The following is a 22,933-nucleotide window of genomic DNA, read 5'->3' on the forward strand; positions in this document are numbered from 1 at the left end:
TCCCCGAATGAAACATGTATTTTTGAGGAAAGTTTTGCATATTTTTCCCTGGAATTTTCAGATAGTTTCGATTAGGTAAATCGTGAACAAAATTAACTGAAAATTTTGAAGAAAAATATTGACAATTTTCTCAGTAAATTCGGCTTTTCTTGAAGGAAATATGGCAACGTCTGAAGGCTCATACGGCGTTGTTCCTTAGCACGACAGAGTTCCTGAGTGTAAACAACGAGCAACAGCTGAACCGTTCAGTATGCGTTTGACTCGAGTTTTTCTTATGGGCAGGGATTTTGAATTGCATCGGAAATTAGTAGGTATCTTGCAGGGATTTTGAATTGCATCGGAAATTAGTAGGTATCTTGGTTACTTAGTTACTTTCAATAATTCTCGTTGTATAAATCGTGTTCTATAAATTCACAGCGAGAATCTTAGGGTGGTGGCTGGATCAAATCTTCTCTACATAAAATTGGAAAAGTTTCGCATAACGCATAACGGGTCCTAACGCTGGGCGTGTCCGCTACCCCTTCCAAAACATTACATCCCACAGTTTTTCTAATGCCCCCCCCCCCCCCCCCCGCGCGCGCTCATTTTGAGCCTACTCCATCCGTTACCCTTTCTCATGCAAAGGCATTTCCCCACCTTCAAATTCCCCTCATGGTTTTCCCGCTTTTTGCCGACCATTACCAGCTCCATGTTCATGCCAGTTCATGCGACATGTTCGTTTGTGTGGTTTAGTACCGTGCTAAGGAAGAACGCCGTATGAATATTCGAGAGTTGCCAAATTTACTCCGATAAAATTATTATTTTTGAGAAAAATTATGAATATTTTTTCCTTTGAATTTTCAGAATCTTTAGGTGAAATTGCGAACAATATTATCCATCTGTAAAATTGGGAGGAAAATGGCCATAAGTTTACCAGGAGATTCGTGTTTTGTGAAAGAAAATTTGGCAACGCCTGAAGGTTCATACGGCGTTTTTCCTTAGCACGGCAGTTTTGCCAGGTTTTTTCCGTTCTTCTGTGTCACTTTTTTTCACTTACTCATTTGATTCCAGAGACTTTTTTTCAGTGAGTCATGAAGTAATCTCCATAAAATCGTTTACTTTCTCATGGTGAAATACCACTGTTATGGACTCCCTTGATAATCCTGAGCATATTTTTCTTTGCGAATTCCTCTCTCCTTCCTCATTTTAAAGCATCATTATTATTGATTTCTTCAATTTTTTATTCTGAGGACATGTCATTAATTTTTTACATTTCATCTCCTTTCACAGTTTAGAAAAATGGCTTTTGATAAAATACAGTCTCTAGATGAGTCCACTCTATTTAGATTAACCCTTGAGAGGTCCGCAAAGCGCCCTCTAGGGGTTGAAACATGTAGCAGTCAGAAAGCGGAGCCCCCTGGTAATTTAAATATACGAATTAAAGATATCAACGAAGAAACTACCAGACCATGTATCTCGGTTTACGACGTTGCAGACTTCCTTTCATATTTTATTTTTCAAATTGAAAACTACTCAATGACAATTCTTACAAACTTCCGTGATTTTTCTTCTCTGTGTGAAAAAAAATCTATGAAAACTTCAAGGAATGATGCTGATTGGTTTTCTGCCGAAAAAATAAAATGGGAGTGGAGATTTTTAAACACTGTGAAAGAAATACATGATCTAGTAGTTTCACCGTCGATATGTAATTTTGTTGCTAGAAGTTACTATTGTGCATCACACAATGTTATACTTATATATGATTTAATGCTTATATGCTTTATATGATGCTTCATATGATTCAATGCAAAATGATGATGCAAGAGCTGTAAGAGAGGAAGATGAAATAATTAAAATAGGTTATGGTTTTTATTTTATTTGATTTGTCAATAAAAAAGTTAAACAATAAAATAATAGCTAAGCACAACTTCTAGCTAAACTTATTAACTTTGGATCAACTTCCTGATTAGCTTCTTGTAAAATTAAGATTAGATCATGTGCTTGTTTTGCATTTTTCCGAGTGAAAAATGTATATGCTGTGCCTGTCCGACCAGAACGTCCAGTTCTTCCAATTCGATGGACATAATCTTCGGATACATTTGGAAAATCAAAATTGATTACAAACTTTATATCATCAACATCTGAAAAAGAGTGAAAATAAAAAAAAAATTAATCAACTAATTTCAATTGAGGATATAGCTCCAATGCTATCATAAAATTATACTTTGGAAAAAGAACAGAAAGTTAAAGATAGATATTACAATTCCATACCCACTAAAGGTGTTTGAACACTAAAAAACTTCCTACAAATTCTTTGACCAGTCTCAGTACCCCTGTGGATACTTCTCGATTTCCGAGGGGGAAAAAATGTCGAGATTAGTGTCGAATCCAACGTAGTTTGACCCGTAGAATCGATAACGCCCGGTCCCAAGACTCGCTGGAGCTCCCTGAACCGAGAAACGGTCAAAAACGAGTGTTTCTGGCCCTGTTGCAAAAGTGCGTTTTTCGTCGGTACCGCGGACTCGCGGAGCTTTTTCGACCAGAAAATCGGACTCAGCGGGTCATTTCCAAGCGGACTAGCTTGGTTTCGGCTCGATCGGAGAACTTTCGATTCTGACCCTAAAAATTTAGTCCATGGAGTAAGAGTCAAAAAATATCAATTGACAACGAACAAATTCAGAGGCAGTTTAAGTTGATTTATTGATAGTAGATACGTTTTCTTCCAGTTGAGGAGCTTTCATAAATTTTCTGTTCAATGTCAAGAGAATTTGCAGGTGTCTGATATTTAATGAATTTCGTGTTTAAGTGGAAACGACAGAGTGAACTGAGCTCGAGGATACCCTTGGTTCATACATTGAACAATAATTGGAGAAGATATGACAAAATGATCTAATCTGCTAAAATACGTGTGTTTAAATGGGAAATGCTGCCAGATGACATCACTAGACGGTGCATTTTCTCACTTTTAGATCTATTTTGATACTATTTCCCCTATCGGAAAAAAATTATAAAAATTACTGCAAAATCAGCTCTTTAAGCACTTCCAGATGAAGCGATACAAAATTTGCATGCAAATTCTCCATTGCTTTTAAAATTTAAAAAAAAATTAACAGAAAAGTCTTACCTAAGCCTCTGGCTGCAACGTCCGTGGCAACAAGGATTGAAACTTCTCCTTCTCTGAATTCTGACACATTGAGAGAAATTAAATTTAAAAAATATTTAAAGTTATCACAGCACAGAGGGAAAGGGTGAGAGAGGAGATGATTGAAAAATTTAAAAGACTTCCTCCAAACCCATATATTACGAAAATGGTATAAAGTAGATATCCATGGCAAAAGTGAATATAGGGCGATCTCTATTTGAAGGTTTAAAAATCTCCGCTTACGTTTTATTTCCTTAAAAAGAAATCAACCATGGTATTTTTTTGCGATTTTCTGTACATATTCATAAATCAATGAGAACAGGCAGAGTCTTAATAACAACATTCATGAGTTGTCGCACATATTTTTAATATCCGGGATTTTTCAGAGAATTTTCAGGTGACTCTTTGCACTCTCTCATGAACCAACTATCCTCCAGCTGAATACCTCGCTGAGCACCTCCAATAACCGATTTTACACTTTACACGATTTTTTAAGTTTTGCTTCTGTATTACACAAGATAATATTGCCACAAGCAGAAGTGAATCAATACATGAAACATCAAAATTAAAAGATAGGAGCAGAAATTGAGATCAATTTGATTTACGATCTTTACAACTAATCTGAAAAGAGGAATTTGGTCTAAAAATAACAAAACTCACCTCTTAGAATTCGGTCTCTTTCCACTTGCTTCTTATTGCCATGAATTCCATTAGCATTATACCTATCGAAGAGAAGGGTAGAGTTAATGAGGTATTGGATGAAAGAAAAAAATATAAACATTCTAAGCAAGACGTAAGGCTCTAAATCTGAAATTGATCTGCTGTTATACATTTTTTAATGTTCAAAATGCTCCAGGCATAGCAGAACATTTTATGATTAATTTTTTCTACCCTAAGAGCTTGAACCATTAAGACCTGATTCTGTGACTAGCACCGCAGATCCACTTTTACTTCAGAATCAACTCTTCTTTTCAACTCTACCAAAAGTTTACATCAGTCTTGTTCAATATAATATGTACTTGATGAATCAGTCATGTTAAGACAAATTGTCATTTCCCATAAATACTACGTACATGCATTATGTCATTAATTTTCAAATGAATTTGAGATCTTAGTGTAAATGTCTCTTCTCTTGAAACATTGAAAGAGAAAAATATTTAAAGAATAAATCGTACCCACGACGACAAATGGCCTTTTCAATTTCGTCCACCTTCCGCTTCGTTTCAACAAAAATTATTGTTTTTGTTTCTAATTCTAGACTTATCTCCTTTAAAAGTTCCATTAGCCTGTAATACAAGGGATAAAGAGAGCTATTAAAAAAAATGAATAGAGAAATACGAGAAATAACCATTTAGTGAAAACGTGAGTTTTTTAAAAAATATTCAAAAGTTTCAATACAGCTTTTACTATTTATAAAAATTTCGATTGTTTTATTAAAAAAAAAAGAGGTGATAACATCATAAGGAATGACAGTGGATCAAGACAGAGTTTCAAAAACCTTTCAATCCTCCTGGAATTTATATTTTACTTGTAATTAGGGTATATTGGGTTACAAGGAAGAACATTAGAGTTCCAAGACAGAAATAGTGTTTCTTTATATTTTCTTTGTGAGTTCATCACTTGATGGAGCCTTGTGGTACTTTTTCAATTTGTATACAAATTAACGGTGAAACTGCAGGAAAGTGTATATTATTTGCAGAGTTTCAAAACATCCGTTTCCATTTTATTATATCAATAAAGAACAGGCTAACGCTACTGCTTGAAATAAACATAAATTATTCTTCACACAGAGAGGGAAAATTAGGAGAGTTTTCATAAAACTACCTGGAGAAAATTTCAAGAAATGACCTTGAGTATTTCTCCACTTAAAAAATAAAGTGTGACAGGAAGTCTGCAACGTCCCGAACCGATAAACGCAATCCTTTAGTTTAACCTCCAGTTTAACCGTCAAAATATTCTATTGATCATAATATTTATTTCCAGCTCATTGTTTGGAGAGTGTGGGTTTGAGAGTAATAACTTTCTAAGAAACCTTCAGTTTAGCTCAAATGTCATACATTTTTCTTTGAATCTAGTGAATAATGATGATAGAAAATGTTTTTTCCTCAGAAAATACAGGAATAATAAAACTAATTTTCATTTTTAACATTTTTGACACAGCTTTCTAATTAATTGAGCTGAATTTTGAAAAAGTAGGTTAAATTGTTTTATCTTGTAAGATATTACTGCAGCAAGCTACTTTTCATGACACCCCCAATATTAATAGTAAATTCCGGATTTTCGTATTATTTACAGAAATTTTCCGCTCCTCCTCCTCCAAATAGGATTTTGACCTCATGCACAAATGAGTTGCAGCATGCTCGACAACAACATGATGTTATTCACAACCCAATATCCAATACTCATGAAGAATTGATTCAAAGAAATGCATATAGGGGTAGCTTCAGGGAGTCAACACTCACTTTTGCACCTTTTCCTTTTCTTCACATAATTCGACAATTTGTTTGATGTTGTGGTTCGCTGAGAGGTCCTCTGATCCAATGTTTATTTGAATGTATTCCTTCAGGAAATCTTTAGCTAATCTTTCGACTTCCCTTGGCCAGGTAGCTGACCACATTAAGATTTGCCTATCGGGCTGAAACAGAAAATTCATCACTTAAAATTTTTGAACGAGCGAGGAATTAAAGCACAGATAAATAGGAGATGACAGAGTGATATTGATTAAAAAATTACTGTATTGAAATTTTCTAGCTCAATTAAATCAGTCAATTTCAATAGGACTTTAGCACCAGGATTGGAAACAAAAAAAATTTTGAAAACCATTTTTTACCTGATAAATGATGAGCAGATAATTGAGGTGTTATTGTACATGCCTTAAGAACAAGAATACTGCGTTAGGGGATTTTTGAAAATGAAAAAAGAAGACTTGCAATGAGAAGCACACTCTGAAAATATTTCTTTGATAAGTTCATCTGACTTACTTTACTTTCATTTAGAGGAATAAAAATACTTACAATTTTGACAACAAATGTTACAACTTTTATCTTACCCGGACTTGATTTAAGACATTCCTAATTTGAGGTTCAAATCCCATGTCCAACATTCTGTCAGCCTCATCCAGAACTACAAATGTTGTTCTTCGAAGGTTTGTCACTCTCTCCGATAAAAAGTCTAGTAATCGACCTGGTGTTGCTATCACAATTTCAACTCCATTTCTTAGTTCTGCTGCCTGTTGAAACAAAACAAAAACATCAAATGTGAGGGTGACAAGTTAAACTAATAAATCCAACAGTGCACCTGCATATGGCAAACAGAGTTGCGAAACAGAGCAACTCATACGTTTCTTCTGTTTTCTGCGAGAAAAAGGACCCCGCACACCCCTTACAGGAAAGTGCACCACGATAAATTTTTAATTTTTTTTATTGCATTCAATTCCTCTCAAGATGCTGATTAAAAGTCATCATTGTGCCAACTTTCTACGATGCACTGTTTTTGCACAAAGTTTCAATTATTCGGCGATAAAGAGCCAAAAAGAACAAGGCATTTGAGAACAGGCCTGATGTATATAAGGAAAAACGTAGCGCGAGTCTGTATTCTTATCTGTACCTGCTTAGTCTGGGGCTATCTCCCTCCAACTCTTGTCTGTTTGATGTTCACTGTTTTTCTCCAATTTCCCTGTTCTTATGCTCCTCACGAAACTGATCTGGATGGTCAAGCAAAACGGCAAGCGGAATCCGAGACTGCCGCTTGGTGCTGGAATTTCCCTGATTTTCTTGCTGACACACAGCCGACCGTTCACTCGAAAGCTGGAATGAGGAATCTTTCTGACTCTTTGTTGCCGAATGATTGAGACTTTGTGCAAAAATGGTGCACTTAGAAAGTTGGCGCAATGATGACTTTTGATCGGCATCTCGAGCGGAATTGAATGCAATTAAAAAAATTAAAAATCAAATATCACTTTCCCATAGGCAGTGGTCCTTCTAGGTACAAGACCTTTGGGCATTTTTTCGAAAAGAGCCTTTTGAATAGATTTATTGAGAAGTAACTCTCACTAGCAATACATAATTGAAATTTTATTTTAAAAAAATTAACTGAAAACCAAAATTTGGAACCTTTAGAGAGGTACCTAGCTTTATTTTAAAGCTCCCTTTTGACAACAATACATACTCAATAGATGAAAATAGTATCATTAAAACTGAAAAATACCTGATGTCCTCTAGCTGCTCCACCATAAATGCATGCTGAGCGTAAGTTTGTAGCTTTGAAATATTCTTTAATCACTTGTTGTATTTGCTGAGCTAGCTCACGTGTGGGCGCCATGACTAGAGCGATAGGTCCCTCTCCATATTCCAGGGCTTTCTGGTGAGATATATGAATAGCTGCAGGTAGGAGGTACTGAAACAAAATATGAGGTAAGCTAAAACTCAAAGCTAAACATATGATGAAGAAACAATGTTGAAAATGAAGACATTTGAGTTGGAAAAGAACGCTGTAAGGCACTGCATGAGTTATTTAACATGTAGATGTAGAATAGTAAGAAAACAAATAAAAATAAATTTGATTTAAACCACCGATAAGTATAGAAAGACTGAGCACAATGTGAAATAATAGGTTTTATCTTAGCGAATATGCTCACTTCACCAGGCGTGACGTGCCTTAAAAACAAGGGGTGTTAGCTGCAAACATAGCACCTAAAAAATTGGTTCTGACAGGAAGATCCTTCTTTGAGAGTTTTTCCAAATTTTTAATTTAAACACGATTATTTTCACAACTCTGAGTTAGTACACAAATACTTGAGTGAATTATAAAAACTGATAAAATGAATTTTGACTTTTTTTTTGCCCTGACTATCTAAATTTGCACATCAAAAAAGAAAAAACTCCTTAAAATTTATGCTTAGATACTTACAGCAAGAGTTTTTCCTGATCCAGTCTGTGCGATGCCGACTAAATTATCTCCTCTTAAGGCTATTGGCCAGCCTTGAGCTTGAATTGGCGTTGGTAACACAATGTCATTTTGCCTGAAAAATTTAGTAAAATATTGATTATTTACGCAAATTTCGGCAAATACTTCATTGGATTGGACCAGAGCTAAAAAGCTTAAAATTGAATAACTGTCTGAATTTGATTAAATGTAATTTAAAAAAAAGGACCCATACAGTCTTCATTGCTGTTGAGAGTTATTGCGAGAATGAAGATTGATTTTGCTATTTGAGTAGTGCACAGAAAAATCGTACTGCAAATTTTTCAATAATACATAGTATATTTTCCCCCTATTTTTCCTTCCTAGAAGTCCATTGATGGCAGGGACTGCTATTTCTTTTATCCATATCAATTGAAAATAAGACTTGAAAGGAGCAAAACTGACAAACAGCATTTTCCAAATGATTGCATTTTCGCTTTTTCCTTTTCATTTGCTGATCACTTCCAAAAGTTGTAAGGGAGTTGGAAAATTTTGCTATGAGGCACGAACACTAGAGTGCAAGAAACCGCTGGTACTTTGGAGCTTTTTGTACTATTACCAATTGGAGTATTCAAAATTTATTGTTTTGTTGGAAATTTTGATATGACGATGCATTTTGAGGAGGTAAAATTTTTAATCTCAACTAATTTTTCACTGTAACCCTTTACTATGAATAGAGACATTTTTTATCTTAAAATTGGTACTTACTCAAGTTGTCTTAAGACATGTTTGGGGAATTTTGCTTCAGTGAAGCTGATTAGAGGACCAGGGGCGTCTTCGTGGCTAACGGTAATTTCATTAGTTCTTCTGTACAATTTAATTTCGTCATGAGACCGTTCTAAATAACTTTCTAATGGTTGAAAAAAGTTTTTGGTGAAAGGGACAAGTTTAATTTCATGCCAATTAGGTTTGATGAGACCACTTCCCAGAACTTCGTTATCATACTTTCCGCTTTTCTTTTTCACGATTGTGGCAGGTTTTTCTCCTTGGAACTGGAGGCTGCTACAGTTTGAAACCTCAATGATATCACTCTCGAATGTCTCTTTGTCAGCAAGTTTTTGATCTTTGACCGTAAGAGGCTTTGACTTTTTACTTCCTGTTAAACTACTGGGATTACTTTTATTTTGCTTCTTATTTTTAAGCCTTTCTATTCTTTCCAATTTCTTTCTCTGCGTCTTACTTAAATTAGAATCGTCTTGGGGTGACTGATTGGCCAGTTCTTTCTTTTCTTTTAACAGCTTGCGCAATTCTGACTGTTTGGCGACAGGACCTGCTTTCCCAGGAATAAAATTCTTATTCTTTTTGAATTTGAATTTGTCAGCTCCGGATTTTTGAAACTGCTTCAGTTTAGCTTTTTTCGCCGCTTTTTTTGCCTTATCCTTCTTTTTCTTCTTTTTTCCACTACCACCTTGAAAATCAGTTCCAAAGGCAGACCTGTAACAAAATTAGTCTTGATAAGTACAGAATTACTGAAATGAAACCTAGGTACAGTAATTGAAAATTCTATGCTCATATTTGATATTTTTTTTGGACTTTTGAGCAACAAATACACGTTGTCATCTTGCCGGATGCTCTCAATTTTTTCTTGATTCTTTGGAAAATAATAAGCAAAACTCCAATTCAATTAATTAGAGAGTGTAACTCCCGAAAACCCTCTTATCTAATTCCTCTATTTTCCACGATTTCTTTGGCGGCTCCCTTCTTCCTTCATATTGGTAATATGAGAAAATAGTATTTGTTAGTGGTGTGAGAGTTTGTGTTGATAGATTGGAAACCTTCCGCTGCAATGCCACCTACATTGTATTACTGCCGGCGGTGCTAGAGGGGTAAGCTTGAAGAGATCTAAGGTTCGATAAGAATCATCATAGAATAATGGATACATAACATGCAGCTCACCCAGCACCATGACAACAAAACCCTAGTATAAATGAAGAAAATTTAACCCCTATACAGGAGGCGCCAAATATCATCATCCTTGCCTGCAGTCCGATAATGGAAACCATGTCAGCACGCCAAGAAAAGACATTGCCCTATCTTGACCATGCAATAAAGCGAATTTCAATGTTTTGTTGCGCTGCTTAAAACGTTCAATAATCGACCCGCAGGGTAGTAATTTATCCTTGCGATGGGTCTGTGATTGAGACGACATTATGAGCGGGTATAAAACATGAGTGGACGAGTACCTGGTCAGAACAAAATATCTGCGTTAAACGATAAATGTCAAGATTAAAGATACTCACCTCATAACTTGAAGACAAGACAAAAGTTAAAGACGAAAAAATGAGTGCCTTCAATAATACACTGTACAATTATAATTTCTGGATTTTGCAACAAATGAAGTCCTGTAGTGAAACGAGTGAAACGTGAAACGTGAGCAGTCAGGCAGTAGCATGCACGAGAGAATTTTGAGGTTATGTTGTTGTTTTGTTTACGCTCGTGCGTACGCTCGTTGACGTCTCGGCGACTCATCTCATCCATTTCTGTTTCTGTCACTTTCAATTTATTAATTATTTATTTGATTCATTCCGTTAAAGTGGCTCTTATTTTTTTTTAAAAAAATGAAGTCAAGTGATTTATTTTAAATTATACCTTGTGCTCTTAACTTTAAGAATCGCATCGGAAAATGGCCAGTTCAAAAAAAAGAACTATCTACGTCGGTAAGATTTTGGTTTTTCTCTTGAAACCCTATTAATCTTAGCATCAGTATTGTCTGACGAACATTCATACTTTTTGAACGATTGATCATGCTTTTGACTTTAAAAGCTGTTCCTGTCAGTTTGTCGACACTCTGATGAATTGTACCTCAACGGTCTCTACGTCACTAGACGAATCTGTTTCGATCATGTCTGCATTTTCCTTCTTCATTTCATACTGCAGTACTGTTGATTGAGTGGTTGATGTGCCATCTCAGTATCATCAATTTTGGAACTCTTAAGTTCTAGAGGATTTTCAGCTTTTCCCTTTTCAAGTTCAGTCAGGGTGTTGGTTCAAGAAGATTCCCTGCATGAAGACTACCTGGTAAGGTTTTTAAAAGTTAGGGGACTTTTTTATAAAAAAATCTCAAAACAGAGAAGAAATTTAAGGAGAATTTTCTAAAATCCACCCTACCTAGTCATCAAATTGTTCGCGAAAGTGCGACACCACGAATCTCCATAGCCGTGTTTCAAAAGCTCCGCCCCTAATTTATTTTTTCAAAGAAGATTAGGTCAACTTAATAGCTTGAAATTTACACAGACTATTCTACTAACAGAGCATTAAAATTAAGAAAGTTTTCAAGAAATTCTGTTGACTAGTTTTCGAAGGAAGAAGTAAGTATGACTGAAAGACTGCGATGTTGCAAATGGAGATATGTCGTCTTGCATTTTAGCCATGTATATAGTAGTGTGAAGTCTGTAGTGCTGCATACCAAGATTTGTGATTATCAAGTTAAGTCATTGATTTTTAAAGACGGAAAGATAGTCAGGATAATAGCAGCAGAAAAAACTCAGATAATCGTCTTTTTGCTGAGAAAAATTCACAAGTTGGTCAGTATACTTGGGTCTTGATTTTGGCTCTTTCTCTGCCTTCTTGATCAAGCAGAATTTCACTATTTTGCTTTCAGCTCAGTTTTATAATAATCAAACAATTTTTAGTGTTTAGGATTCTGATATTGGTAATATTTCATGTGTAATGCTTCAATTTTAATTTTAAACACCTACTATTCAATGCACAGATTTTTTTCCAAAACACATTCTTATACCTGTTTCAATGAAAATTTCTCTTTCATTTTTATTTAGGTGGATTGGCGGAGGAGGTTGATGAAAAAGTTCTAAGTGCAGCATTCATTCCATTTGGTGATGTTGTTGACATCCAGCTCCCATTAGATTATGAAACAGAAAAACATAGAGGTTTTGCATTCATCGAGTTTGAGTTCTCAGACGATGCTGCAGCAGCTATTGATAATATGGTAAGCGGGTTAAACTATTCACTTATTTGAGTATTAGCAGCCACTCCCAGTCAAGTTGCTAACATCAGAGACTAAATTTTTGCAACTTCATTTCGCATGCCAAAACAATCAAGCAAGAAAGGCTAAGTAAGTTTGAGAATCCGATTGCAGAGCTTCCAAATTTTACAATATTAAAGTCAGAAGTGCACTGTTTTAAAGTTGACATCTATATTTTCTGGAAAGTATAATTAGCTACTGAAGCTCTCGTTTTTACATCTAATGTTTGACAAGATGAAGATCTTGTTACTCTATTAATATGAGGCAAACATTTCTATCCCATCACTTCAGTATTTTTCTGATAATATTTAACACAATGTGATAAACGGTGTGCAGGAAAAAGCTCTGTCAGAGAATATAACTCGCTAAGCTTTAATTATCTTTCTTATTACATCCTCCTTTCAATCTGCAAATATTTCAAGCAAGTGATATGCAATCATTAATATAAACTTCGAAGGATTCAGACTTCAGCGATTCTACCTTTTTCTATTTCACTCGAGAGGTCGCCAGATTGTGCGATGAATGTGAATATTTTACATGGATTTGAATTGGGAAAAGTGCTAAAAAAGCAATTTATCTGGCAACAATAGAGTTCGGGAGGGACGAGAGGCTGCTTTCCTGGGAAAACCCATGATTTAGCCGGAAATGTCATTAAAACAATTGATTCCATTTGAAGCATCAATTGTATACTAGGGGAAAGCTATTTTAAAATAATAATTGTAAATGGACACAGATGCTACAGAGAGGGAAAGGAAATGAAATGAGGATATGATTACTAATATGCAATCAGAGAGAATAAAACAAAAACATCTGAGTTTATATGCGATGAAAGAATAAGAAAAAAACACGAGTGGGCTCATTGCGATTCGGAACTCGAGATAAACTTTTGTTGAGCAGTTTTTAGACCCCTATGCCACCGATAATCGTCTTAAGAGGTAAAGATGAACTTTTGCTACTTCAGCAAGTCAAATCGCGGAAGGAGATCCATGGATTGTCTTTTCCCGCCACCCAATGGGATGACGTCCCAGTCAAATGCATTTTTGAAGAAATGATCTATCCCCATCATCGCTTCATCTCCACACATCTATTCATGTGCAAATGATGGCACGCTCCGGCAAAGAGGCTCTGTGACGAAATCATTTTTGCCTCCAGAGTCTCCAAAATGTATGCATCTTAGTGATCAAATGTCCGATCACTGAGAAAAATGGCTTGCGGAGCGAGCCAAATGTCATTCGCATAGCAAGTGATTGGGGGTCCAGGGCGCGCAGTGCCTTGGCTGGCCGTGACGGACGCGCTTGCGCGTCCAGAATGGCTAGTATTCAATTAAACGTGTAATCTGTCTGTCACTGTGAATATGTACTTACCATCTCTAACTGAATAAAAATGTTGCTTACAGAATGACTCAGAGCTTTTTGGGCAAACTATCCGAGTAAATTTTGCGAAACCACAAAAAATAAAAGAGGGTTCAACAAGAGCAGTTTGGTCAGAAGACACTTGGCTTCAGCAACATGCAGGAGCAACTTTAGAAAATGGTAACAAATCAGGAGAGGAAACAGTCAAGGTAAAGTTTATTTCCATTCGGCTTTTGATTTGATTTAATTTCACAATATGCTAAATAACAATAAGGCTTTCACAACAAGGCTAAGCTTTTTTGACTAATTGATTATCATTTTAAATTAATGGCTGTTTGGTGCTTTCACTGCTTTGCCGAGGTTCCTTCACCTTATGGTCACCTACCTTGCTAGTAACAGAGGTTCGGTCTTTACCAGTGCTGCACATTGGCAGCTTTTTATTAACTGAAGTATTAACTGACTTTTTATTAACTGGCAGCTGTAGTTGAAAAATGTGTATAGTAAGACCTCAATTTATCGGATCGCAATTTAACGGATTCCACGATTTAACATTTGAATCTTCCGATCCCTCCAAGCTTATTCTAATAAACAAAGTCTGCGATTCAACGGATCAATTTTTCAGTCATGTGAAATCCGATAAATTAAGGTCATATTGTATCTCTGTTGCAAAGTCGTAAAATCACCAATTTTGTTTCATTTTTCAAGAGAAAACCAACCCAAATAGCTCCTTAAAATTTCCTTTGAACATTTTAAAACAGGAAAAAAAAATTCACAAAAAATCTTAAAAAGGTGTTTTGGTCAGATTTTTTCTAGAAAAATAAAACCTGAAGGGCGATTTGCAACACTGCATTTGAAGGCATGCATTTTGCAACTTCAGCCATTGATACGACATACAGATTAAGTGCTTTAATAAGTTTTTTCCCCCTCTAACGTAAGGATTTTTTTAGTTTTAAACTGCATCGGATGTACCTATAAAGACAAACTGTCATTCCTGTGATATGAGAGTGTATCTTGATTTTCCCTTTTTAAGATTTTTGGGTCATTCTATGCATGGTGCCACTTTGAAATTATGACCCCCTTAGAATTTGATAGAATTTTGTATACTTAGTGTGCATGCTTAGCCAAGTCAAAATTCAAAATTTTAAATTTGTTCAACCTTCCAATGGGCTTTTTTTATCTTTATTTCCTTTCAAGGAAGTGTAGGGTTGGAACATACGTTTGACAATGAATGAAATTATCTTATACTACAACATCTCAGTTAATTTTAACACCCATTTTGGGAGCTTGTAAAGTTGAAGAGGCTAGATCTGCATCTGTTGAATTGCACTTGTAAATTAATTTTCCTTTTTTTTTTTTTCTTTCAAGGACAAAACTGTTACAGAAGAAACAAAGAAAACCAAAAACCCACAGGTGTACCTGGACATATCAATAGGAAAGAAAGAAGTCGGGAGAGTTATCATCATGTTGCGGTATGATGTTACACCCAAAACAGCAGAAAACTTCCGATGTTTATGCACACATGAAAAAGGATTTGGCTATCAAGGGAGTACATTTCATCGCATCATCCCAGACTTTGTATCCTTTTAATTTTTGTAATTTCAAATTAGGTTGTCTATTTTTTAAGCATTTCCCTACATCCTTCATAACTTTCAATTTTTGGTATGATTGAGGGCTTCTTTGGCAAGAGGGCTCATAATGTTAATCTCAGTTCAAAGAAAATTGCATATAAATATTAAGAAGCAAATACTTTCTGAAAAGGGCAAAGAAGTGCGCAGAGTTTTTCTTGTTTGGCAAGAATGGTTGTTCTATAGTGAAACTTTTCGAAAAATAAGAGAAATTTAAGTCAGCGTTACAAACAGTGAATGCTTGGATGTGACAAGTGTGTGGAAATGCCTAGTATGCAGCGCGGTGTGGTTGTGTGCTGCCTTTTATACAAAGAAACTCTGCAAAATCAGTCTTTCTCCCTCACTCTATATTCACCTCTCTTCACAAAAACTTGCAAAAACAATGCATTATTGGATACTTTATGGTACCTATGAAGATTCTGAAAATTTGCTCTTCCTAAAACGGATGAATACATTCTTTTATTGAAGAAATCCTCTACCCATTATTTTTTTTCTAACTTGTAACCATCAGTCAGTCATCACAATACAAATCTGTGATACTCGTAACTGACTCATCTAGTGTGCCTTTATAAAATAATTCTCGTTCTTACAATTATAGTTATGATTCCTTACATACTATTTAAAGATGTGTCAAGGTGGAGACTTTACGAATCACAATGGCACAGGAGGTAAATCAATTTATGGTCGAAAATTTGAAGATGAGAATTTTACTCTGAAACACACAGGAGCTGGCACTGTTTCAATGGCTAACTCTGGACCTAACACAAATGGATCTCAGTTTTTTTTGTGTCTCTCGAAGACAGACTGGTAAGTTGGAGAAGCACCATTCTTGAAACAGGATTTATACTAAAATTATAGGTTTGCAAAAAACTAAAATTTTAAGCAAAATCGTACTTGTAAATCAAATTTGATAGCTCAGCAAGTCTTTTTTTTCCAGTCGGAGAAATTCCTGTTCCCCCTGGTTGTTTGTCAGGATTTTGTTTGATCCCTCCGATCTCACCGATCTCTTGAGCTCTGCATCTAAAAGGAATTCGTCTCAGATTCTGAGCACGGTCGAACTGGTGTACAATGTAACGCATTGATTAGATAAAAAATCATGGCAGATTCTGACTTTTTTGTCAAAATAAAGACAATAACCCCTAACTTATGAGCCTAGGGAATCATCTTCAACGAAAAGACTGCAAAATTTAGAAAAATAACGGCAGGATTTGTCTTTAAAAAAAATGTCACATTTGACATAGAAGTTGATACTGCATCGAAAACAACTTTTTCCAAAACCAAATCTTCCTTCATTTCTCTGAATTTTGCAATTTTATTGATTTAAAATGATGTTTCATGCTCATACACGCTAGCTTCTGTCCTTGTCTTGGCTGAAAATTTCGAATCTGCCAAGATTTTTTACTTTATCAATGCGCTACATGTTAGCTTGGTCACGCCAAGAACCTGAGGCAAATCACTGCAATGAAATTTGCTAGTAATCAGTAATAAATTGTTTTTCACACGAAGTAATTTATTTTAATCTAGTTGATTTAGCCTGCAATCATCGGCAGTAGGTGAGAATGTTGAACAAGCCTCTTATACTTGCCGCAGAGAAATTAAGGAGATCCATCTAGAGAAATGGAAGAAGTGAATGAAATCAGTCCTTTGTCTCACGCAATTAATCCATTAAATTCACTCCCTCAGTTTGTTTATTCCAATGTAACATTAGCCTGAATAGGAATCATTATGTTTCTGATTTTTTTTCCTCAATTTTTAGGTTGGATGGCAAGCATGTAGTTTTTGGAAATGTAATTAGCGGTTTGGATGTTCTAAAAAAAATGGAGGTAAGTCGTAATTTGCTCCGTTCTTACTGATGTGATCAGAATCACGATGATAAATTTTCTGTTGCAGTCAAAAAAGAATTTCTCTTTCTTTTTGGTCTTCCTGCCAGTTTTCATGAAAACTCATGTAAGGTTGTGATGGTCGTGAAACTTTAATTTTTTTCTCCTTGAAAAAACCACTTTGAAAGTTTTTATTTCACTGGCATGCTATCTAATGATTTATTTTTTTTCGTTGCTTTTTCCATAAGTGATTAAATCTAGATACCTGAAGATGCAAGAACAGGTAGAAGATAGTTGTTCTGAAAAAATAGTAAATTCAATTCATCTTTGACTGAATTTAGAGCAAACTCTATGACTCTCTATGTCTTTCTGTCTCTTTTTTCTAGAAATGTGGATCTAAATCCGGAACAACATCAGAAAAGGTTGTTATATCCTCATGTGGTGAGCTCGTTTAACCTTTAATGTGGAAAACAATGCCATAACTTTGAATCTGTAAGTAACATGTATTAGGTATTTATAACTAACTTCTTTATTTTTTGACAAGTTCTGTTTTCAATCTTTTTTAACTAATAAACTTGTAATAAGTACTTTCTGCTCAGCATTGTTACTTTCACATGGCAAGCACTGTTCCAATACCAGCAAAATAAAAAATTATGACAGGCAAATTTATGAGAAATGAGACAGAAATATCTGAAAAATGAAAAGGAGGCTATTTATATCTCAATAATTGTATTGATACATAAATTATCAACTTAACATGGGTAACATTAATAGAATAATAAATAATCAACACAAAACTGAAGCAAACTTCAAACATTTTCTGTTTCTTACAAATTAAAAAAGTAACATTTGCAGAATCATCTGTAAGAGTGAGTTAATCGGGAACATGTAAAACTTTAACTCAGAAATAAAGTACCTATATCACATGACTATATGCATTTAATATAATATCAATACTGAGGGTTTGACTAAGATTATAGTTTGGAATGAGATACATTAAGCATCATTGAATCTCAAAGCCCGATTTGGAAAATAAAAATTCTTGACAGAACAAGCAAGAGTTTTCTGTAACTCCTCTATCATCATGACATTCCTCCTAGTGTCAAAGAAGAATGATCATCTGTCATCACTTCAAGCTGCTAAAAATTAGGCTTGTTTGTAAAGGAAATTTTCTACTAATCAGTACATATATTTAAAATACCCAGTTTTTTATGGGTTTTTACCTCTTTCAATCTCACGGTTTGAAGAAGTAAAAAAAAAAATTAAGTACAATTCTGATTTATTAAGGTAGCTAATTTAATCAAAGGAAAATGCGCTCCAGGGATGCATTCAATTGGACAAAGGGTGTTATCTTCAGGTAGTAAGTTTTCAGTGTATGATCTATATTTTTCTAGGGAAAAAAAGTATGAAACTCCTAGACACCACAATGTTAGTGTGTAAAATACAAACAAGCTAATTTTTGAAGCGTCCGATCAAGGGTCAGCTTTGCATTTATGGCTCTTGAGACTAGCAATTCTTTGTACTAAAAATTATTCTCCATCTTCCATTTTCAGTCCTCTTGTATTTATCTAGCCATGTCTCTTGAGGTGGCATTTTCCCAACTAATTCTAACTTTGCCTGAAATTGCATATTATTCAGAGTGACTTTAATTCCCTGGAAGAGCCTATACATACATGCATGATCTTAAAATCGAATCCTAGTGGTTGTAACGGTATTAGCTGCAAAAGATCCCTTAAAAAAGTTGAGCTGAAGTGAATGATTTGAAGGATTTGAACAAAAGAAGAAAGAATAAAAAACAGCAAACACACTCTGTGATTGAATTTAAGTAAGAAAAAGGAAATTGCTTGGAAAATAATAACAGAAAGATGGATTAGGAAAGAGAGAAAAGATAATAATTTTCTTTTCTCGACAAGTGAGGCTCAAATTAGAATTTCTATTGCTGTTTAATTGGAAATGTCATTACAAAATTGAAATTCTATAACTTTCAGTTGAAATTTGAGATTTAGAGCTTTTGATGCTGTTGTCTATTCCATCATCAAACATGTGCAGCAAATAACAGAAAAACAGGAAGCATTTTAACGTAAAAAACACACTTGGTACAACAGTTTTTGAATGATCGAGCAATTTGGGCCTCAGTTTTTTTAACCCGCATTGTCAATTTAGATGAGTCCATCTATATTTTTTTTAGGAATACCATTACAAGGAGGTACTTTGATTTTTTTTGAGGAATCAGGACTATTTTAATCAGCTTTCAGTATCAATTTTTCATGAATCTTCCTCAAAGTCATAAATTCTCCTTTATGATTGACATAAATTGGCACCCGCTCGGAGGCATGTAAAACTGCTTTATTGAAACACTGCATTGAATGCTTTCAGAGTTCAAGTTTTTGAGTTTCAGAGTTCAAAGTTTATCAAATCAACACAGTGTCATGTGCATTTGGGAAGAGAACTTCAAGCTTATTTTACCCTGTCCGTTAAACATCTTCGCCTAGAAAAATAAATCTCTATCTCAACAATTTTGATCCCAAGCAAAATATAAACCGCAACCACACAACATCGGCACATCATTCAATGACTGTAAGCTCAAGAAATAATCTAAACTTAACACTAAAAGTACACAATTATTCAGGAAATTTTAAATAAACAAGCATAAAATTAATCTTTATCATATGAGTTGTTGATCGTTGACGGAAAGTGACAATTTGTTAACATTTTATCATGTATCGTTAATAAAGCAGAGGAACTACTGAAGTGAGAGTTACTGATCTCATTCATCCTAGGTCAAGTTGAAATGTTTGGTACTTGCCCCAAGTCAAGTTTATGAACATTTCTATCATTGAACAGAAATTAGTTGATATAAATAAAAAAATAAGCACAAATGAATAAGTAGATCAATTAAAATCTTAAGAAATTTTTTTAAAAAATCTGTTCTTTCTATTTTCTGCTAAGTGGCCAACCTTCATTTCATTCCTGGTTCTGGTAAACTTCAGTGGCAAGGTGTGAATGATCGATTATCGATATTTCCCCATTTGAAGCTGTGGTAAAGAATCGGTTATTAAGGTATTCGTTGCGAACACCCGCTTTATCGATCCTTCTCCCTAGCTTTAAATTGCAGATCGATCGATATACTGCAAAGCATGCCATGCCACTGGCATACTTCCATTTAAGATGATAATATTTAAGCTTTAGGCTCTGATATCTTCACTTACGAATTAGTGATAGGGGAGGAATTTCCTCCTTTTTTTGTTCTTCTAAAATCAAACAATATTTTTATTCAAATGACTGTCAGTAACTGTGATCTTACGTGTTGCAAACTACATTTTTTAGCATCAGAGTGCTTAACCGTGGCGTCTAGGGTGAGATACTGAAATCTTGTTTTAGACTTTTCATTTTTATTTTTCATGCTAACCAACATGTGAGATAGTCATTTTAGACATTATGCTGTTAATTTGCGAGAAAAGGAAGAGAATTGGGAATTATGAATGAGAGCAGGAACAAGAGATGAGAAATACAATGATTGGTTAAAACTTGATGGAAAAATATTTCAATTAAAAAGAAGCCTAATTGAAATTTACAAGAATGATGATCACTTTCTCAGCGACATAGGTCAACCAATAGGTTTTCATCCTACAAAAAATAAAAAAATAACCTCTTCTTCTCGAGATCTGTGTATTATCTGCCCTATTTTTGCGAGGCAGAGGATGAAAAATTTCAAAAGATATCTCGTAATTTTCTCTGCACGATTACGGCAAATGTTCTAGTCTTAATATGAGCTCAGATAAATGGACTGCATTTAGCATTTAGGAACTACAGTTTCTAGCTAAGTTTAGGAACAACCAAGGAAGAAACATTACGAAACGTGGCCCGAATGGAACAACGTGTGTACCATTAGTTTCCCTATGCACATAAGTTTTTGTACAGATGAACCAGAAATTGTAGTTCCCAGTCACAAAATGTAGTCCAAACAACAGCTCAAGCACAACTTTGCGGTGTGCTTGATCCAAGTCTGATTCTTTCCTCCACTTGAGCCATTCTTCTTCTCTTCATATCCCAGCGAGAGAAACTCCTAATCTTGTAAAGTACAGATCTCGCACATCAGTATAATTTTACAAACATTTCGTATCAAAACTGATTCTACTGATAAAAAAAGGTTTACTAATCTTCAAAAAGTAAATTAAAATTATCGATACAAATATGTTTAAAAGAGTATTTTTTTCTTTTTTTGTTGAGAAAGCAGAACTCTTTTCAAAAAACTAATAAAAAATATAATTCTACTCTACAAGCACACTTTAGCATGAAGTCAAGGTACTCAACACATGTTTACGAAAGAATTGAAACAAAACTACTTTCCTCATTGACTTCTCCTTTTCATGATTCGATTGATATCTTGTACGGAGTGATTGCCAAAGCAAAATACCAGCCTTTTGTTCAGCATCTTACTTCTCAGTTTTCTGAATCATAGTGAATATGCCTACGTTAAGAGCGAAATCTTCAATTAAGCAATGGAATTCTAGAAATTAGAATGGTTCATTTTGTTTCTCCTTTTAGAATGGATTTTTAGTCTTAACATACCTCTCTTTAGTCTCATTAGTCTCTCTCAAATACTATAATAATCACAAACGTATCGTCATGACGTACAGTATCACATTATTTCCAGATGAAGCGTAGCTTCTTTTTTCAGTCAAACTAAAATATCACTGATAACATCCTTTAAAATTCAAGCCTGTAAGCGGAGCAACTAGTTTCATGATCCTGGAGGTTGATGGTGCAGCGACTAGCAGATGGAGATAAATCGATTTTATGTTTAACAAGTAACTCTTCATTTTCTGAGACCCAATAGCCCAAAGCGTCCGTGTCATAAGTGGGGATAATTGTCACTTCTGAAAAAGGAGAAAATAATGAAACAACTGCGGAAGAGAACCTCAATGAAAATTGTATAAGATGTTTATAAGTTGTAAATGAATCATCTTTAATTATTATCACATAACGGTTTGTTGGCTTTTGTTTTTACGATGGAGTCGTCACTGTTGCATAAAGAAGTACAGTAAAAGATGCAAATGGTCTTTCAGACTGATCGAGCTTACATAAAATGCACAATGCTGTAGGGGGAGGGGGTTTGAGGAAAGCGTTACACCATTTTGTTTTCACTCATTGAAGAATAGAGACCTATGTCACAAAAGTGTTACAAAGGGGAGGCGGGTCGAAAAATCCGAAATTTAGTGTTACAAATTTTATGATTACCGTGCCCTTTTCATGGACTCAAAGCAAAACTGTCAATAGCGTAAACAGTACTTAAAGTAGTTAGATATTCCAAGATTAAAAATGTACCTCACATGTACAGTTATGCACTGTTTGTAGTTAAATAACAGTGGTTTCTAATTTCTAACCCATGGATTTAATTGCCAACTGCAATGCGCAAACGCTCACTCACTATTTTGGTATCATTGCACATCCAAACCAAAATATGCTTCAAACAAGGGTGTTAATAGCCTCTTATAGAGCGGCTTTGTCTGCAGTTGTCTTCCTGAATGGTCTTACCAAATGGGTATCTCTTTGAGAGGAATTGTGCTTAAATGAGCTTTTTCCTTCTGTATTGAGATGTCCAGTTTTCTGGATTTTAATGCACATTGGCTACATCTCCAACTCACTTCTAATAGACAGTAAAATATGTGCATTGATTTTTTTCCTTTCAAAACGGCTTACCTGAATCTTTGTCCTCCCAGCTCTGCTTTGCCTCTAGAAGAGCATCAAATATTTCTTTGCTTGGCTCGACAGCACTGAACACGTAATATCTAGCTCGGATTCGTTTGAAGAACTCGGTTGCCGAATATAGCGAGTTACCATGATGAGGAACATATGCCAAGTCAATATATATTGGTGTAAATTTGCTACCTCGTCCATCTCTGCTCCAGGATCGATGTTTCATCGGAGATTCAGACCGCCGTTTGCTTTCTTTCCCTGAAATCGAACAAATTAATAACCATCTCTGTTGAAGATACAGTGTACAAATTAACATTTTGAGGTGTGAGATAAGTATTTGAGTTCCAATTCTCTAAAAAATTATTAATTAA

The 22,933-nt window shown here is 35.0% G+C and overlaps 3 protein-coding genes across 4 annotated transcripts in view; 1 reads left to right on the forward strand and 2 right to left on the reverse strand.

Annotated features, from left to right (window-relative positions):
* Positions 1–1,829: 1,829 nt before the first annotated feature.
* Positions 1,830–10,475, reverse strand: LOC109035803 (uncharacterized). Its single transcript, XM_019049579.2, has 10 exons — positions 10,324–10,475; positions 8,792–9,517; positions 8,030–8,141; positions 7,328–7,516; positions 6,171–6,350; positions 5,584–5,756; positions 4,297–4,407; positions 3,782–3,843; positions 3,104–3,163; positions 1,830–2,120 (listed from the first exon to the last, which is right to left on the reverse strand). The coding sequence occupies exons 1-10, from the start codon at positions 10,326–10,328 to the stop codon at positions 1,897–1,899; spliced, it is 1,842 nt and encodes a 613-aa protein (XP_018905124.2). The 5' UTR covers positions 10,329–10,475; the 3' UTR covers positions 1,830–1,896.
* Positions 10,476–10,560: 85 nt separating this feature from the next.
* cyp33 (peptidylprolyl isomerase cyclophilin-33) lies at positions 10,561–17,449 on the forward strand. The gene is made up of 7 exons (XM_019049592.2): positions 10,561–10,740; positions 11,860–12,029; positions 13,462–13,626; positions 14,783–14,992; positions 15,668–15,849; positions 16,799–16,865; positions 17,249–17,449. Exons 1-7 carry the CDS (start codon positions 10,707–10,709, stop codon positions 17,315–17,317), a joined length of 897 nt encoding a protein of 298 aa, XP_018905137.1. The 5' UTR covers positions 10,561–10,706; the 3' UTR covers positions 17,318–17,449.
* A 125-nt stretch (positions 17,450–17,574) lies between these two features.
* The window catches only part of LOC109035786 (uncharacterized), a 130,631-nt gene continuing 125,272 nt past the window's right edge, over positions 17,575–22,933 (reverse strand). For both annotated transcript variants that reach the window (XM_019049566.2, XM_019049557.2), the window contains exons 8-9: positions 22,566–22,820; positions 17,575–21,742 (exon numbers count right to left, since the gene is read on the reverse strand). In XM_019049566.2, coding sequence (XP_018905111.2) covers positions 21,573–21,742; positions 22,566–22,820 — 425 coding nt within the window. In that variant the 3' untranslated portion in view covers positions 17,575–21,572. The remainder of the gene's footprint in view (positions 21,743–22,565; positions 22,821–22,933) is intronic.

This window comes from Bemisia tabaci, chromosome 4 (assembly GCF_918797505.1).
Source record: "Bemisia tabaci chromosome 4, PGI_BMITA_v3".
Lineage (NCBI taxonomy): Eukaryota > Metazoa > Arthropoda > Insecta > Hemiptera > Aleyrodidae > Bemisia > Bemisia tabaci.

Excerpts from the sequence above, each read along its gene's own strand:
- LOC109035803 (XM_019049579.2), bottom strand. Across the intron at positions 8,142-8,791 it reads CATGTCTTAAGACAACTTGA|GCAAAATGACATTGTGTTAC; the intron begins GTAAGTACCAAT and ends TAAATTTTTCAG. Across the intron at positions 6,351-7,327 it reads GAGCAGCTAGAGGACATCAG|GCAGCAGAACTAAGAAATGG; the intron begins GTATTTTTCAGT and ends TTGTTTCAACAG.
- cyp33 (XM_019049592.2), top strand. The coding sequence starts at position 10,707 with ATGGCCAGTTCAAAAAAAAGAACTATCTACGTCG. Across the intron at positions 10,741-11,859 it reads AAAAAGAACTATCTACGTCG|GTGGATTGGCGGAGGAGGTT; the intron begins GTAAGATTTTGG and ends ATTTTTATTTAG. Across the intron at positions 15,850-16,798 it reads TGTCTCTCGAAGACAGACTG|GTTGGATGGCAAGCATGTAG; the intron begins GTAAGTTGGAGA and ends CTCAATTTTTAG.